Raw genomic sequence first — 19852 nt, 5'->3', positions numbered from 1 at the left:
AGCTCTGTAGGGAACTGATGAGTTTTCTGAAGCCTTTTAGTACATGCATCTCCCCAGTGGTGGCTTTCCTTCTCAGAGTAAGCTGTGTATTTATCTTACAGATTTGGAAAACTGTAGGCTGGAAACTCATATCTGTTTCATTAAGTATGTATGGAGCTTTGTACCTTTATGAAAGGCTGACCTGGACCACCCGTGCCAAGGAGAGAGCCTTTAAACAGCAGTTTGTGAGCTATGCAACTGAAAAACTGCAGATGATTGTAAGCTTCACGAGCGCCAACTGCAGCCATCAAGTACAACAGTAAGTCGAAAGATTCATCTGTGTTTTTATTTTAAAGCGTTATTGAAGTATGACTTACATGCAGAAATGCATGAGTAAGAGTGCAGCTCAAAGAATTAACGCAACGTGAAGATGTTTTGTAATTGCCACCAAAGTGAAAAGATAGAATGATATCAAACAAATGAGCTCAGAATGCATGGAGGTGAATGTAATTTATTTGTACTGGGACAGCCCAGATTTATAAGTTTAAAGGCATTTTTTTAAAAAACTCTACAGAGAATTTTATTATAATAACCTGGGTCCACTGAATTTCTTCTTTTATGTATCTTAAATATTTGTTTCACTGATTAAGTAAAAATATATAGAACTCTTGTCAAATCAGTGTATAATGTTCTGTATTAGGATGCTACTGAGAGCTGACTTAGAAAGTTTTCTGAGCTAAAGATGATTGCAATTTAATGGAAGAAGCAACATGCACATAATTTTAATAAAAGATGAGAAGTGTTAAGTAATATGAGAGCTTCATAATGTGAGGCTCTAGAATCTTAAATCATGAAGGATAGTGGATAATAAAGGTTTCCTGGAGGAGAGGTAGCCTGATGAGATTTGAACATGCAGAATAGAGAGTGAACAGAGAAAACAGCCAAAACCAAAGGCAAGAAGGTAGGGGGAAAGACATGTGTTCAGAAACATGACACAGTTTCAGTGTAGCAGATGTGTTATGGTGGGGGTGAGGGGGGGTGTCTGAGCATAATCTAACACTGGGACTAGGGTTTGGAAAACTGGAATCCTGGGAATGATACCATTAACGTTTAGCTCTAGAACAAATAATTTTGCAGTGGTGTGTTATATAAAGTGCTTTAGACTGAGACAAGAATTGCAGGAAGATTAAACTGTTTCAGACACAAGATCAAAGCCTGTACTAACCTAGTTAAAGCTGTAGGGAATGGTAACAGTGAGGGCACAGGGTTGCGACCACTATATTAAATTCCAGAGGTACCCATCTACCAGGCATGCTCCAAGGTGCAAAAATATAAACGTAATATTTGCCAAAGTTAATATATTAACTGGCACACAAATATAACTCCTTGGTTCTAGAAACATGGTTAAATGTTTCTATAACTTAAAGTATTTTTGACTGAGTCACCAAAGTTCATTAAATTTTTTTTCCTTTTTAGTAATTTATTTTTATATAGGCAGGGGACAAGAGTAAGGCTTATTGTGCTTCTGAATAAATATATCTAGCCTCTGCTGTTTTATAGTTTACTCATATTCACAGCAACATGGCAGAGTAATATTACTCGTTGAGCATTTGTCTTGAGGCCAGATGAAATTGAGGCCACCATCAAATTAAGCTTACAAGCGTCATACCGACCCTCACACCATTCTTAGCAGTGTTCTTTGACCTAATGTTTTGGGACTTTTTTAACTTGTGATCTCTTTTTTATATAAGCTTTAAATTAAAGTGTATTCATTTTGAAAGGCATTCATGACTGCTGATAAAATTGTTTTTTATTTTAAGGGAAATGGCAACCACTTTTGCTCGTCTGTGCCAACAAGTTGATATTACACAAAGACATCTAGAAGAAGAAATTGCTAGATTATCCAAAGAAATAGATCAACTGGAGAAAATACAACACAATGCAAAGCTCTTAAGGTATTTGAACCTTTTTTTCTCAATAATACGAACATTTATCTATCTCATTACTGAAATATAATTATGTAAAATCACTAGCAAATTTGTGTTAAAAAATTTTGACTTTACTGACTTAATTATAATTTTCCATATTGAATTCCATATGTTTTACAGTTTCAATGAAAGCTAATTTCAACAAGAAAAATCTGAGCTTAAAGGAATTTTTTAGATTACACTTAAAGCTTTCTGTTAAGCTACATTAGTGCCTTTTCAGAGCAGAAGTTCTGTAATTAAACGTATGAGTTTTCAGTCCTATATATCCAAGACGTGTAACTTCTGTTCTCACTGGAGACTGTTAGGTACACTTAAATTTGAAGCAACAAAAGTAAACAAGATACCCTAATATAATGTGGAATTCTGGTTTAATATGACTTGTCATGGATTCTTTGGAGTCTGGTGGGGGAACAAGACCAGAAGTGTCATCACCAGGTCTATACTTCTTGGCAGTTCTTAACTTTCAGCTTTATTACCCATTGGCTGGCTCACCTACAAATCTAGGAGAATCATTAAACATCATTTGTTCCCTGCTGCTAGTTGCCAGGACACATGCTCCATAAAATTGCCTGTATAAAAACAGTGTCCAGTGTCTGCAAATTGGAGAGGCTGTCCTTGTGAACTGGATTTTAAGACATATATTTAGAACACCTGTGATAGCATTTACCTATGGTATCTTAATCTGATTGGCAGCCATCTTCTCTTGGTACCTGTTTCAGAGTGTCTGGAAAAGGTAACTGACTGCCTGTCACTTCAACCCCAGTCTCCCTTCACATGCACAGACACACACCCAAGTGAATTTCCTATATTCCATCGCTCCTATTTTAAGTTAGATCACTCCAAATAAAGCCTTTCAAATTTGATGAAACTATACCCAGTAGAAATTTTTTTTTAACTTAAGTATACTTTTTAAATACTTTTTCACCTTGTAGTTAAAGAAGCAAATGATAAAATAGATTATTGGCACTTACATAGCTTTCAGATTTTGGCCAGACTGACTTGAATAAATAATATTTTTGATCTGCTAATTCTTTTCCTAACAGGAAAATTTAGAATATTAACAGTACTTGGACTTTCCGTTATTACTAAATTAGGCTTAGCCATTCAGATAGAAGTTAACTAATGCTTTAGAGTTACCTGAAGAAATACAGTGGTGTTCACATGTACATTTAACTTATATGACCTTGACCGTACACACGTAGCAATGAAAGAAGACCAAGAAAAAAAAAAAATCATTCGAGAGAGAGAGAGTGTGTGTGTGTGTGTGCGCGCGCGCGTGCCCTGGCATTGTATGGAAGACACAAACCTGTTTTGCCCTGTGTGTTTTCATTCTTTTTCCCCCTCTCTTGTTATGGGCATTTGGCTCCATCAAGTACAGTTCTAATATTAAAAAACATTTTTTTTTGGTCCACCATGGTCCTTTGACATCTGCCAGCTACTTCATGTATACATAAAATGCTTAACTTAAAGGGAATCCATGTGACTTAGGATATAACGCCTATGTAAGGTGATACGACTCCACTGTCTCATAAGCTTTTCATTCTTGTTAAAGATTTTGTCTTTTATCTCAGTATACCTTTTTTTTTAAAGTCCTGGACATTGGATTCTGTGTTTATTGCAAAGTTATAGTAGCACATATAATAAGTGCTTTAAAAAGGGTTAATAATCTGAGTTCAGATAAATGTAGCAACAGCCGGCTAGTGGTTTTTTTTTTAAGATTTGAATAGGATGCATTTTTTTCCCACTGATCTTTATGATAATTAGATTGTTTTGTTTTTAATTAGAAATAAAGCTGTTCAACTTGAAAATGAGTTGGAGAATTTTACTAAGCAGTTTCTACATTCAAGCAATGAAGAAGAATCTTAAGAGATTGCCTTGGTAATCATCATAGGAGAAAATGGAGCTTGTAAGGTTGGGGCAGTTATTTTTATGAAGTGACTTTATGAATTATACTAACTGTATCTAAGTAGCAAATCCTTGAGTAGATTCTGGTATTGATCTATCTCAGGGTGTTTGCATTTCTGAAGAATGTTATGATGTCTCTTTAGTTTTAATTTTGGGTAAAGAAAGATCCTTTGTGTGACAATAATGAATTCGTTAATAGCAAAAGAACCAACTCTGTGACCCCTGAGGGGTGGGGCCCTGCTCTTAATTAGGGCTCTCTTTGTTTTTGATTCTGAAAAACTCTGCTTCCTGGCATCCAGGAGTTAGAGAATGCTCTTTTCATCTTCTTTCTCAAAACTAATTTTTGATGCCTACTTGAATGGGAATAGTCACCTTCTTGTTTTATAAACTGCATTGCTCTAACCACAAGGGAGTGTGGAATGTTCTTGAGTGTATTATTTATGCAGGTTACAATCACTTTTGCCATCCCAGCAGGTATGTAAACCACTAATACATAATGCTGTTTTTACTCCTTTTATTCCCATTAAAACTGATACAAAACAGTATTCAGGTTTGTTATTACAAATAGTCTCTTATAAAAGTATCTGGGTCTAAGTTTGCTCACCTGTTTCTAAAGAAACATTTCAGCCTCAACTCTGATTCCAGTAAAGAACACTTTCTATCTCAGTTTTAGAAGTCAAGTTTGAAGTGATAAAAATAGCCAAAGATATGGAAGGTCTGAATTTTGGGTGGTTACATGACAGTCATGTATGTTTAACAGTGTTCCTCAGAAGGTGCTTGCCAAGGATACTGCTGGATTGTCGTCATCCCCCGCCCCTGCCCCGGTAGCTTTTATATTTATTGAATTGTATGAATTTGTCAGGGCACGGTTAAAAATTATGACTGTATTTTGTACCATAATGAAATGTTTTGGGGTTCAAGAATTGTGTCTGTTTCTCTGTTAAAAACTAACTGAAACTTAAAACTGACATTCTAGGGCTTTGCTGAACAAAATGTAATTTTGAGGACCACCAAATCAACATAACCCACACGCTGGTTAGAAATGCACAATCCCAGAGGACACAGTGCTTTAGTGTGTGCTGCTTTTCCAGGGAAGGATGTTCCAGGCTTTTTTCTTTTAATACTGACTACTTCCTTTTCTGTGCCTTTAAGGCTTGTGGATATTCCGGTCTTTTCATAGCAGGTGCAACACTATTTCTTAGGATATTTTAAAGAGAAAATAACATTATTTAGGCCATAGAAGCCTTTTAAAAACACATTTTTAAGCACATCAGATACTATGATGCAATATTCAAATCCAAACAAATATTGGTTTATAGCTAATGATGTTGCTTTATAACCAAAAAATGATACAAGCCACTAAGAAGTGGGATTAGGTAACAACTGTAACATAAAAAACTGATGTCTAGGACTGAGTACTGCTGATTAAGGTTATGAGCTCAAGGCCTTAATATATATATGCAAGTACTTGAACTTTTGAAATAGCATAGTGGTTTGGTGTCACCGCATTACTGTAGCACGGTGGTTCTCAAAGTTAGTTCCTTGATCAACAGTATCACTTGTCAACTTCTCACACCAGACCTACTGAATCAAATACTAGGTGATCCTGATACATGCTAAAGTTTGGGAACTCCTGGAATAGTGGTTCTGGAGAGTAAGTTTATACTAAAGTTCTCCATCACTAGCTTGAAGGCAGTTGTGCCTGATAAGTTCGAAAATGTATGAACGTTGGAAATGGGATACTAAAATAATGAAACCCAACCTTTACACCAGGAGATAAGTACACCTATGACCAAGCCTGTGAATTATAAAGAAATGATGTGATTTATACAGCTGATGTAGTTCAAGGTTATTGCACATTTACTTGATTGTCTGCTATGTATGTTTGCAGAATTATTTATAAACTTTGTATAAGCTTAAACTTTTTACAACACTACATTTTATAAGTATGCAAGCTTACAAGGTGAAAATAAAACTTGTTTGCCTGATAGTTGGTAAATGTAGCATTTATACTGGCATTTAGTGAGTTTTAACCTTTTATTAATGATTTTTATGGTAGACATATAAACTATCTTGGGGAGACTGGCTCATCTTTATCCTAAGGGGGAGCTTTAGGGAAAGAGTGATGTAATTTTGCTTTTTAATGAAAATCTGTGGCCTTTTAATAGTAGGCTAACATTCACAGTACTATAGGATAGGTCAGTGGCACTCCAGTCTCTTCCTTGCTACCAGCAGCCCATTCATTTTTTATGACAAAATAATTACCTGTGTTTAGATAAAGGAATCAGAGCTGAGCATGAAATACTGGGCTTGGAGTTTAGTTCTGGGACTTAATTAAAAGTGATCCTACTAAAAATTGACTTAAAACATGCTACATGAACTCTGGTTAAAAGCACTTTATTGATTACAGTATCAATTCACAGCAACATTATTTCACAGAGCTACTGCACACATAAAGGAAGGAATCACTGTGCAGGAAAGATCCAAGAGTACTGCTAAATCATGATACAAGTCCATAGTTTGGTGGAAAGCTTTTTATAAGAGCTTTAATCTAGTACATTCACCTTCCCATAGTCTAACTGCAAACTACTGACATTCAGATTCAGTTGGCCACAAGTGTAGAAACCATTCTAGGTGAAGAAAAACATTTTGATAACTTTAAAAACCCACTTAGATGTCAATGCCTTTGGATAAGAATACGCAAATGCAAGTGTTCAGATGCTTCTTGGAAAAGAGAAAACAATAGGATAGAGCACCATTGTGTAAGAGACAGAAAAGGCTTGAAGTATTTACCAAGTATATCACTGAAGTTCTATTAAAAAATAAATACTGGATGATGTAAGATTTTGTCAGGCACATATAACACCAGTTGAAACACATAACCAGTTTTTCATATGCTGCATTAATCAACTATTTTATAGGCTCAATAATTGGATTTAAGAAAAAAGACAGGAAATTTTATCAACATGCAAACAAATTTGCTAAATACAAGGTGTACCATCAATCTGATTAATAAATTACTTTTTTAAACTATGCTAGCTTAGACATTCAATCACACACCATTTTAATGAGTACCTATTGGAACCAACATTTTTAAATACTGCACTGAATTTAAGACAACTGAAAATGGGAGAAAAATTATTAATTATGAAGTGGACTTCACATTCTACTTAATCTAATTTAAAATACCAATTTTATTCATTGTGCTACCCTTTCTCACAAGAAAGATAGTCTGACTGGTGAGTGTTTTAAAAATTCTAACAGGAGGTAAGAAACCATTTAAAATTTCACTTTTCACAATGGCAAAAGGGGTATTAGAAACTGAACATAGCACTTAACTTTAAAATGTTTTTAAGCCTGAATCATACCCTAAAGGTTTTAGAACATTATTATTAAAATGATAGGCCCATTTGGGAGATTGTTTAATCGGTTTCCATTAACTTTAAACACATCAACAGGTAGGTCACAAGTGTTCAACTGTGTTATAATTTAAACTGAGACATTCACCAATAATCAAGCATAAATTTCCCTGAACATCTTCATTTTTAAAACAGTTAAAGTCTTAATTTATTACTAAATCTAACACATCAAAAGTGTTGGAGATTAGCCATGTAATATTGACACGGTATTTTTTTTAACAATAATAAAAATTTCATTTTGTCACCTGGAGAAGCTCCATTTCTCTTTCAATAGGTTAACTTTAAAATGACTTAACATATTCGAGAAGCATCTACATCTGTTATGTCTAGGAGACTAATTTACTATCATCATGCAATATTAATCAGTTCAGCTGACTCTAAATTAAAATAAGGAGATTGCCTACTAGGCTCTATTGGAGAATTGAGAAGTATTTCTTGATAGTTAAGTATCTCTTGAAATATTAAGCCAAATCTTTGCCTCTCTGAAGATGGAACTCAACATGCTGTTGTAACCATGGACTCACAACTGTAAAAATCTGAGCTAGGGAGGACCTTGGAGTATGTAGTCTAAATCTCTAATAGCATAGCTGCCAAAAATGAAGCCTTTCCATCAGAGTGAAAGCAATGTCCTTGCTGACAGCACGAAGTGCTTTCTTGGGCAGGTTTATGGGATGATGTGCTGAATCACGTGGCAATCCCTCCACTTTGTTTTAGAAAAGAATATGTGCCTTTAAGATATTCTTGCAACATCTTAAAAACTGTTCTTTATGAAGTGAATAAAGAATCTATAAGTAAACCTACTGAGGCACATTATGTTTAAATCTTTCTTACAAGGTAAAAAGAAAAATTATTAGGCACCAGAACTACAATATTGATGCAAATTTCTTACTACAATGTACAGGCATATTAAGATTTTGAAAAACTAAGATTCAAACTATACTGTACTTCTATAAATTATACACTCTTACTGATTTCAGGAAGTCTTATGCACAAAAGAAATGGTCAATCTGCTGAACTCAAAACCACAAGTAAACAAATATATCTAGCAACTGGAACGCATACCTCTAGAAAACAAAAGATTTAACTACTAAATTAATGTGGTAATAAGGTCACCATTCAGTCATTCATGTATAATTAGCTATAACAGTGGTCAGTTTTCAGTTGCCTAGTACATATTTAATTATGGGAAATGCCTTTTAACTATAAAAAATTTAATAACATCAAATCATTTTTATTAACATGTTTAAGACTAGAATACTTGTCTGTGTGCCTCTCTGGCTAAAGTGTCTTATTACTAGAATCACCAACAAAGTAAAGGAGATACTCTTTATAAGGCTATCTTGCACATGGCAGAAGTGCTTTCTTGAACAGGATTTTGGAATAAATTGCTGAACCACATGGCAACCATCCCTATTTCTGGAAATGAGTATGTTCCTTTAAAATATCCTTACCTTATCTCAAAGAGCTGCTCTTTATGAAGTGATGTAAATAGTCCATAATCATTAACAGCAAAAGTTCATAGAAGTCTTGTATATAAATACACATTCATGCCTGCTATCTACAATAGTCTGGGTTTTTTGGTCCTGTATCTTAATCATCCTCTTTCCATTTTATTCTCTTTTAGTATCAACTGATCTACACAAAACTGTTACTGACTTAATTATACTTAATAAGGTTGGTGCACTTATTAGCACATTCACAATATAAAAATGAAAATTTACAAATAAAATTTGGGAGTATTTAGGTTAGGGTTACAAGTGATCAAAAGTTAACAGACCTATCTCAACAGTAACTGACAGTTTACTAAGTTACAAAACACAATACACTTCTTTATTGGAAAAACCCCAAGACTTCACCATCAGGCAAGACTAACAATCTTCTATTGTCAATCATTTGGGTTATTTGTAGAGAAAATCCAAAGGGGAAAGTACCTTTGTTTAAGCTCAGGGGGGCACGCTCTAGTAATAGCCACATTATTGTATCATTGACAAGGAGAGGAACTGCTTATTAGTATTTTCCTCTGGCTCCTTGAAGAACTGCTCTTAGAATTTTCTTTTTGCTTTAAAGCGGGGCTCACTTTAGATTTTCTTTGAAGCAAAACCACTTAGAAACCAATATTTTGTGCAAAGGAAAGAAATATTAAGATCAAAAAACTTGAATGTTTCCTTTTTAAGTTTTTGAAGGCACAGATAGTTTCCATCAATTCAGATTTTGTATTATGTGAACATAAATTCATAAAAAGCAACCTTGTTACAATGATAACTCGTCATGTCTAGTGATTGGTTAGCTTTTACACTTCTTTCAAAAATGTAATGCTGTTACATTGTATTTCCTGTCTAGATGAATACTGATGGAGAACATTGCGGGGAAATTCTTCAGATGCAAGGACAATCCAAATGTTTATCAATCTTCTGAAACAGGGAGGGCACTCTATAACTCAGTTCTAGAATATGAAATCAATAGGAAAGCCCAACTATTTAGAATGCTACCTGAAGTGTCATTTGATCCTAACCAGCTTTTTAAAATGCCTACATTTATATGTGATTACTGCTATCTACCTATTAACATAATACAAGTTTCTTATGTATGTCTAAAATTTCAGAGTGAGAGCTCTATTCCCTGGCCTTCCTTATGATTATGTCCCCTTCAAAGGACCGAATATGAGCACTTACTTCAATTGATAAGATGGCAAACGATGTACTAGAAACTAATGATAATCAGAAGGACTCCCCTCCGCGGTACCTAGGCCTATCAGCATTCTTAACCAGTAGTGACCAGGATTTCTTTCAGATCAGAAAGAAAGAACGGAGTTCAAAGAGACTTTCTTCCAACATCAGTACACACACCTACGGTATCACTTCATCTATTCCTGTGCCTGGTTCCTCCATTACAAAACTCAAAAATGTGACACTTAATCTTATGTATACAAAGTTAAAAATATAGTTCTTTAAAAATGCAACACATACATACAATCAAACATGACAGGCTGCTATAGTGTATACATTCTGTTCTACACAAATAGACTGAGTACGAGCAAAAATTCAAGGTTAAGTTAGCTCAACTTCTCTAATACACTGGTCCTTCTGATCTTAGCAAGCACCTTTACCTTATTTTTTTCACCTTTTTTTTGTATTGTAGTTTACTTGAAAGCTTCTTTTTTTGTATATAATAATCTCAATAGAAAAATCTTCACCTGCAAATATAAGGTAAATTCTTTTTTCACAGCTATAGGCTGTAGTACGGATTTCTCCAGATATTGGTGGAGAACAGAAAATCTGTTATGCACTGTTAATTCCAGATTCTAAGAAAACTGTCCCAAGACCCTGTTGCCACAGCCATGCCATCATCAGTTACACCTAAACAGCTGACACGGTTGTCATGACCAGCAAGAACACCTGAAAAACAAGAGTTCAGTAACAAGTCAGCAGTGGGCAAGTTTTAGAATGAAGTAAGTGTATGCATCAAATACCCTGGAGGGTACTAAGAAGCTAACAAGTTCCTCTGAGCTGAGAGACTGAGCGCCAGGGGTAAGCTGGGCATGTACACGAAATGAAAGTCTTGGTACTACATGAATATCTGTGACATGTGCTTCAAATTGTGTTTTTCATTTTTGAAAAATTATAATTATGCCTTTTTATATCTAGGAAAATATATGTAGACTTTTATTTTACATCTCTGATTGACACTAAATTTTGTCAATAAGCTATTCTATTTTCAGCAAAAGCGAAATTTTAAATGAAGTTCAATAAACTTTGACCACCAGAACAACAAAAACGTAAGAATGAAGCTGTCTTACACCACCACTTCCAAAAATATCAACATAATTTATTTACTTTACTCTTTTAGCCACCAAACACTGGAATGTTCTGGCCATAACTTTCTGAAACCATCAAACTCATCCAGTTTCAGTTTCTTTTGTATGTTAAACTCATGTGATATACTGATCACCACCCAGGAGAAAATGAAATATTCTCAAATATTTGTTAGGAAAATGAGAAATGCAAAGATTTAAAAGAAAAATTAGAATATTAAATTCTCAATAAGAATTTTTTCTTTAATATACTGTGTTGGAATTTGCATTATCTTTATAATGAAGCATAGCATTTCACCCAGTCGCAGGAACAGAAGTTCATCTTGCCTAACTTAATTTTCTCTGTAGTATGGCAATGTTTGGCAATAGGCAAATTTTTTACCATTATGGGTTAAAATAACAAAAAATGAACATTGTGGCTCAATACTCCAAGTCACATTGGAAAGGATAATGAATTAGCAATTCACGAGTCACTGTTCAGCTTTAAGGTGAAAGTATCCAGGTGAGCCAACGTGATACCAACCAGCCGTAACAAAGCAAAACTAAAACTCAAGCATATGCTAAAAAATACGGAAAACAAACACTTTTTTATTTTGTTATAGATACTAATTGATTCAATCCAGGCAAAACACCTAATACCTCAAAAAAGTCATTGGATTTGGATAACTGAGTATGTCTAAAAATCCACTTGCAAAATGCTCAACTGTGAACTTTTCGGCAGTCTCTTCAGACAGGTTGTAGAAAATTATTCCTGGTAATAATACTGCTCTGGTCCCTCAGAAAATTCAACAACTGTACAGGAGTTTAAAAGGGAAAGGATATAAACGCACTGGACACCGAGGATTTGAGAGCAAGCAACACAGCAAAGTTCTGTGAGCTATGTGGCAGTGACTGTTAGTGGACCCCAAAATGCTGAATTCAAAGCAAATGGTTTGGCAAGCCAGGAAACAAAACTATACTGCAGAACCTCCAGAAGGATCAGATGCTAGTGGAACCAGAAAGGGGCAAAGACAGGACCAACTAAGACTGCATTAGAAAGTGTCCAGGAACCAGCTAGACTCCCAGGTCTTCACTCTGCAGTCAGATGATTGATGGTTCTGCCCTAGAGCATGAGACCAGAGACTTAACTTGCTGGAGAGAGTCACAGAGGGTCTCTTAACTGGAAGAAAACAGGCAGAGTTCAAGTTGGTCAAACTGCTGAAAATGGGGAATAAGGAAGGTTTACTTGCTACTGTTTTTGCACCCAGCTTTCCTCCTGAAGTCAGCCCCCAAACTGTCCAGTCAGCTTATATACTCCAGGAAGAAAAGGAGAAGCTCCACCTCAGAGAACACAGCTGGCCCAAGGGGAAAGGCCGTAAGATCGGACAGAGGTTCCCCAAAGAAAGCCTGGGAGGATCGCCCTGCAGTGAGGCCACAGCCAGGACACCCAACCACGTGCAGAGGGCTTTCCCAGTTTCAGCGCCTCCCTCTTTAGCATGAGTAAGAAGCTAAGAATCACCAGAGTTTTAAGGAAATATGCTTGACAGGAGACTGAAAAAATAAGGGGGAAGGAAGGCAACCTGCAAAACACAAAAGACTATGCTCAAAAGAAGAAAACTTCAAAAAAAGGCTTTCATTAACAACCTCAAAGAAACAAAAAACTTTACTCATGAAAAAAAGAATGGGTGCCTTAAGAGAAAAACCTCTCAAAAAGATGGTAGCAAAAATGAAAAAACAAAAGTTTAACACAAGAGTCATGGAAAGAAAAGGCAAGGATTTCTCAGAACATGGAGCAAAAACGACAGACGGAAAACAGAAAATATAATAAAGTCTAAGAAACTCCAACATCAGAATAATGGGAGTTCTACAAAGAGAATGATAATGGGAAAAAATGCAACCAATTAAATACACCCCTCAAAATTCCCAGTACTACCAGGTATAAATAAGTTTCCAGATTAAAAGCTCCACTGAATACCCAGAACGGTAAAAATGGGTCCATTCCCAGATAACAAAACTGGCAGAAAGTCTGAAGATTAATTAGTGAGAAGTACATTAAGACTAAGGGTGTAAGCCAAATAATTAATTTAACCCTAGAGAATATAAAAAAGCTGCATAGCCAAGGGGGCGGGGGGTGGGAAGGGATAGAATGGGGTTTCAAAATGTAGAACAGATAAACAAGATTATACTGTACAGCACAGGGAAATATATGCAAGATCTTATGGTAGCTCACAGAGAAAAAAACGTGACAATGAATATATATATGTTCATGTATAACTGAAAAATTGTGCTCTACACTGGAATTTGACAAAACATTGTAAAATGATTATAAATCAATTAAAAATGTTTAAAAAAAAAGCTGCATAGCAAAGGAGTCACACAGCATATACCTCACTGCTCAGCAGTAAGAACTGTTTAAAAAGTCGTAATTACACCAACACTGATGTTCTAAACAAAATTCACTACACAGGAAAAACTGGAAGATGGGCACTGAGGTGGGAGGAGGGATGTCAAGGCCAAACCCTCAACAGATAATGCGTAAAGTGTTTTTTTAAAAAAAACCAATACAGGCATGTTACTCAAAGGTATGGAGGTAAATACTTAAAAGCTCTCTTTGGGAGCAGAAAATATGAGCTGGGGTCAGAGGACTGCTGTGTTCTGGTAACAAGTCATGCAAAACTATTTGATTCCTTGAGTATAATTTTTATTCCAAAAAAATTTTTACATCACCCTGTGTAATGTGTTATTAATGACAGTCCCCAGGATGACTTGATGCTAATATTCTGGAAGCTGCAGAGGAGGACTCGGAGTATGGGACTCAGGGGAGACAATGGTTCTGTGTCCCATCCCAGATGAGATTGAAGGCAAAAAGTCATGGTCCATAACAGTTACAGCATTTCCTGTCAGGTTACAGGGAAACTGTAATTTGGAAAAGACCACCCTAAATGATACTCACTATTCATCTTTATGTCAAAACTTACCAAACAAGAAAATATTATAAACTCAGATAAAACTCTTCAGAAAACAGAAACGTAAATGTAAGTATGGTTCATGGACGGGAACTGCACTCAAAGTTGAGGCAATATTGACCATGAATGAGAAGAGCCAGGCTACCGTTCCCCATGGCCCCAGGGTGTCCAGGAGGCCCCGAAAACAAGTGACAGGAGCCCTTTCACATTTCCTGACAAAATCAAAACCTAACATGGACTTATTTACTAACCTGCACGATCTCCTTTGAGCGTGTCCCACACGTTACAGTTGAAGTCATCATAGCCAGCTAACAGGAGACGCCCGCTTTTTGAGAAGGCTACGGAAGTGATCCCACAGATGATATTGTCATGAGAATACAGCAGTAACTCCTGGTCTGCACGAAGGTCAAAGAGCCGGCAAGTGGCATCATCAGAGCCAGTGGCAAAGGCGTATCCATTTGGGAAAAACTAGAAGGAAAAGCAACATTTATTCCATCGATGTATATAGAAATTATGTGAGGCAGTGTAACAACAGACTCTAGGCTAAGACAGACCTAGGTTCAGATTCCAACTTGGCTTCTTACCAGGTGAATGATGTAAAGCACTAAAGATTCTTGAACACTTAGGCCTTAGTTTCAGATTCTGAGTGCTGGTTAGGACTGAATGAAATAATACATGCAAAATCCCAAACCCTTGTTCAGCACAGAGCAAGTATTCATTAAGTGTTGGCCCTGGCACTCCATGTGTCTTACTAGAACATTTAAACACTGCTATTCACAGAATTTATTTACATATGTGTACTCTTAGAAGAAATGTTCCAAAAATCTCATTATGAGAAATAGGAAACCTTTCATGAAAGAGAACAAAAGTCATTCCAGTTAGGCTAGGTTATAAAGTAGTAAAGAAAACTGTGAGTTATTAGTTTGTGAATCCCCTTTCTCAGACACTTTACAAAAGAGGAAATCACTTTTTTCATCTATCTATTGGTCATCTGTATTACTCTGTCAGTAATAAAATAAATAAAATAAAATATTCTTTGCAGGAATAAAATGAAGAATACAAATGTTTCCTTTGTTGCAAATATTTATAGTTTATCATTTGCTTTCTAATATTGCTTACTTTTTAAAAAACAGAAAGCAATTTTTTAGAGGTATCACACTCCCTGATTTCAAACAGTACTACAAAGCTGCATACAAAACAGTATGTTACTGGCACAAAAACAGACACACAGATCAATGGAACAGTGGAGATGGCCCAGAAATAAACCCACAAATATACAGTCAAGCTACAACAAAGGAGGCAAGAATATACAATGAGGAAACGACAACTTCTTCAAAAAATAGTGTTGGGAAAACTAGTCAAATACATGCAAAAGCATCAAACTGGACTAGTTTCTCATACCACATAAAAATAAACTCAAAACTGATTAAAGACTTAAAAGTAATAATACCTGAAACCATAAAACTCCTAGAAGCAAACATAACCAGTATACTCTTTGACAATGACCTTAGCAATAATTTTTTGGATCTGTCTCCTCAGGCAAGGGGAAAAAAAGCAAAAATAAACAAATGGGACTACCTCAAACTACAAGACAGCTTTTACACAGCAAAGCAGACTGTCAACTGTCAAGAGGAAAAGGCAGCCTACTGAATGGGAGAAGGTGTTTGCAAACAGTATATCCGAAATAAGGTTAATATCCAAAACATACTAATAACTTATGCAACTCGGTATCAAAACCAAAACAAAACAATTGATTAAAATATGGGCAGAGGACCAAACAGACATTTTCCCAAAGAAGATATACAGATGGCAAGCAGACACATGAAAAGGCGCCCAACATCACTAAATCATCAGAGAAATGCAAATCAAAACCACAATGAGGTAGCACCTCACATCTGTATTATCAAAAAGACAAGAAATAACAAGTGTTGGTGAGGATGTGGAGAAAAGGTAACCCTCCTACACTGTTGGTGGGAATGTAAATTGGTGCAGCCACTATGGAAAATAGTATGGAGGTTCCTCAAAAAATTAAGAGAACTACCATATGATCCAGCAATTCCACTTCTGGGTATTTACCCCCAAAATCAAAAACACTAATTGGAAAAGATACATGCAGCCCATATTTACTGCAGCACTATTTACAATAGCCAAGATATGGAAGCAACCTCAGTGTCCACTGATAGAAGAATGGATAAAGATGTGATATGTGTGTGTGTATATATATATGTGTGTGTGTGTGTGTATAAATACACATATCTTGCCATTTGCAACAACATGGATGGATCTAGAGGGTATTGTGCTAAGTGAAATAAGTCAGACAGAGAAAGACAAAAACATGATCTCACTTATATGTGGAATCAAAAAAACAAACAAAATGAACAAAAAGACACTCATGGATGGATACAGAGAACAAACGGGCTGCAAGGAGGGGGTGGAGGTGGGCAAAATAGGTGCAGGGAATTAAGAAACACAAACCTCTAGTTGTATAATCAATCAGCTGTGGGGATGTAATACACAGCAGAAGGAATATGGTCAATACTGTAATAACTCTGCATGGAAACAGGGTTACTAGACTTATTGTGGTGATCATTTCATAACTTATGCAAATGTTAAATCATTATGTAGTACACCTGAAACTAACACAATATTGTACATTGACTTTCAATTAAAAAAATTTTAAATCTATAAACAACTTTCAATTTTTATGTAGTCAAATTTGTTTATCCTTCTCTTTTAGATTTCTTTCCTTGTTTTTATGAATAAAGTCCTTCCCCTTGAGTCTATTAATGGATGTTCAATTATATTTTCTTCTGGTTTCTTTTTTCATAATTTCATTTTTCACATCTTAATTTTTATCTATCTGGAATGTATTTGATACATAGCATTCAGTATGAGGATCTAACTTAATTTTCTTAATAATTAAGCAGCTGTCCCCCAGCTATTAATAAATAATTATTTTTCTACTGATTTTGTTGCTACATCTATAATTCCCTAAACTCATTTACACAAAAACTCTTAGTTTTGAGTTTTTGGTCAACATGTGCTTGATAAATAAAAAACATTTTTTCCCCAAAAATATCTTCTTGCAAAATTAAGAGTATATCTTATATACAGAACCGTTAGCAATTACGTTGCTTTTGGAAAGTCTCATCATATCTATACATTTTGGCACCTGATCCAGATAGGACAATTTACCTAAGTCAAGCAGTACCCCACCTCTTTTTAGGACCCCTCCCCTCAATACTGACTGATAAATCATTCTGATTGTCATTCATAATGCCCTTTTAGCTTTAAACTATAAACACATGTGACTAGTTCATCCTCAAATACTTGTCATCTGGCTTAATTAATCCATCTGTGGTTACCTGTTTGTTTTTGTTTTTTTTAAAATGTGAAGGGGCTATCCTTTTACTGGTAATGGTAAATCCGTACCATTTACTGAGCATCCAATATAGTTTTGTTTAGTCTCCATACCATTTTCTGATGTAGGTAGTAGCATTATCCCTATTTTAAAAACTGAGAGAGGGGAAGGATACAGCTCAGTGGTAGAGCTCATGCTTGGCATATGCAAGGTCCTGGGTTCAATCCCCAGTACCTCCATTAAAAATAAATAAATGAATAATAAACAAACCAACCAACCTGATCCCCCCGCAAAAGAAAAAATCTAAAACTGAGGAATGTGTGGTTCACAGAGGCTAAGTAGCCCACCTTATCTCACAAGGCTAGTTCCCAGCAGAACTAAGGGGTTTGGCTGACTTTAAAAGCTATACTCTCTACACTAGCAGTTGCCTGTCTTTTAGACTGTTCTTCCCTTGGGTAGTTCCCTTTGACCGCAGAGATATGGGACTTTATTCTCCTCTGAATACACCGCTGATGTTCATGATCTGCTTGTTTGCTCAAGATGGTCTATCTCCGGGGAGGGTATAGCTCAAGTGGTAGAGAGCATGCTTAGCATGCATGAGGTCCTGGGTTCAATCCCCAGTACCTCCTCCAAAAATAAATAAACCTAATCCACCCCCCCAAAAAAAGATGATCTATCTCTCTATGGGGTTGAAATAAAATTTATTCCTGTCACCTACAAATAAATACCTAAGTCTATGGATTAAAACCTTTCCATTAAAAAAAAAAAACCTCTATTTGAGGATTCAATGTTGTAAGAGCACATTATTTATAAGAATTCTTGAAGATAAATTGTTAAAATCATACTACAGAGTTCAACACTTTAAATGCACAATAAAATTTCCTTAGAAATGCTATTCACTTACACTGACGGCGTTAATATCTGACACATGTCCAGTGAAAGACTGTCTACACATTCCATCGCGAATATCCCATAATTTGGAAGAGGCATCACAAGCACCAGAAACAAAAGTCCTCATGTCGGGACTCAGAGAAAGACTCATCACATCTCCAGAATGCCCAGTGAATATAGTGGTCTGCTGGGCAGTTTCAATGTCCCATAAAGCACTATAATCAAAAGGAAATAGAAATAATTAATGACTGTTAATGACTATTAGTTTCTAATACCACCCTCAACCCCCAAATCAGTATTCTTCTGGAATAAACTTACCAAGTTGTATCTCCTGAACTCGTAACAATTTGGCTGTCATCTAAAAAACGACAGCAGGACAAGTAGCCTACAGCACAGAGAGTAACAAATTTTAGGTCATTACTAATTAATTCAATTACCGTATGAAATAGTAATATATTTTTAAAAATACAATACCTAGACAACAAGTGTTTGTTAGTATAATCTATAGTTCTACTTATAATTACCTCAAACTCTGTTATCTGCAACTGAATTTTATCAACAAACTCTCTCAGGTATTTACTATGTCAATGACATCATGGTGGACCCTCTGACAGTTACAAGCTTGAAATTTGAGAAAGTCACAGTCCCGTCCACCTACTACAATTATCTAAGAGAGAGAGAGATACTTCTTAATACAAATATCTATAATCTATAGCAGACTTGGTTAAGTACTCTGGAAAACTACTTTAAAAGCCTCAGTGAAGGCTTCATGAAAAAGGTGGCATTCAAATGCTCAGAATTCAGCAGTTTCAAAATATGCAAATGGAAGGAAAACACCATTATAGAGATCCTTGTAAAAAGCATAGCCAAATAATATTTCCAAGAATCCAGAGAGGCTGAAGCCTGATGAGTGTCAATAAATTCCTAACGAACACTGCTAACCAAATACTACTGAACTATAGTGTACACACCAGCAAATAAAGCAATGCACAATCACACAGTGGAAAATACTTCATAAGTGTATCTTAATACATGTTTTCAACTACATAGTTAAGTGCTCGTGCCAAAATCTTGTAATTGTTATATGGTTATATGCAGAGAATACAAAAAATTGTTTGCTTTCTTATATTTTTCATTATTGTTTGAATTTTTTGCAATATATTTACAATTTTTACAAAAAATAGTGCCATTTTTGAAAGAGTTATGACCATCATTGGTATAATTATAAAAAGTCAGTATTTCCCTGATTGATGGTACTTTCTACTCTCAGCTGATTCACATTCATCCTTTGCCCAACTGAGCCCACTCGGTCACGCCTTCTCCGCCATCGGCTCATTCTTCAGGAGGAGTCAGGTTTGGGAGGAGAGGACAATAAGCAGTGAAGCTCACCTGTGTGACCCGGTAACTCTCGGCTCACTCTCACATTTCCTTCTCTGGTTTTTAAGTTATATATAGAGCAGATGTTGTCCAGTCCTCCACAAGCAACGTAATTACCAGAGGGAGCATAAGCACAGGTCATCACCCAGGAGGACCTCAAAGGAATAGCATGCATC

At 35.7% G+C, this 19852-nt stretch overlaps 2 protein-coding genes across 4 annotated transcripts in view; one reads left to right on the top strand and one right to left on the bottom strand.

Moving 5' to 3' along the window:
- Positions 1-5862, top strand: part of MFN1 (mitofusin 1) — a 31993-nt gene extending 26131 nt beyond the window's left edge. Inside the window, exons 16-18 of the mRNA XM_010947810.3 lie at positions 102-298; positions 1800-1934; positions 3752-5862. Coding sequence (XP_010946112.1) covers positions 102-298; positions 1800-1934; positions 3752-3833 — 414 coding nt within the window. The 3' untranslated portion in view covers positions 3834-5862. The remainder of the gene's footprint in view (positions 1-101; positions 299-1799; positions 1935-3751) is intronic.
- Positions 5863-6253: 391 nt separating this feature from the next.
- GNB4 (G protein subunit beta 4) overlaps positions 6254-19852 on the bottom strand; it is a 51191-nt gene continuing 37592 nt past the window's right edge. For all 3 annotated transcript variants that reach the window (XM_074367569.1, XM_074367568.1, XM_045511282.2), the window contains 5 exons: positions 19689-19851; positions 18618-18684; positions 18313-18514; positions 14299-14515; positions 6254-10686 (listed from right to left, as the gene is read on the bottom strand). In XM_074367569.1, coding sequence (XP_074223670.1) covers positions 10580-10686; positions 14299-14515; positions 18313-18514; positions 18618-18684; positions 19689-19851 — 756 coding nt within the window. In that variant the 3' untranslated portion in view covers positions 6254-10579. The remainder of the gene's footprint in view (positions 10687-14298; positions 14516-18312; positions 18515-18617; positions 18685-19688; position 19852) is intronic.

The sequence above is a fragment of the Camelus bactrianus genome, chromosome 1 (genome assembly GCF_048773025.1).
Source record: "Camelus bactrianus isolate YW-2024 breed Bactrian camel chromosome 1, ASM4877302v1, whole genome shotgun sequence".
Lineage (NCBI taxonomy): Eukaryota > Metazoa > Chordata > Mammalia > Artiodactyla > Camelidae > Camelus > Camelus bactrianus.
This window is presented reverse-complemented; position numbering and strand designations above follow the sequence as displayed.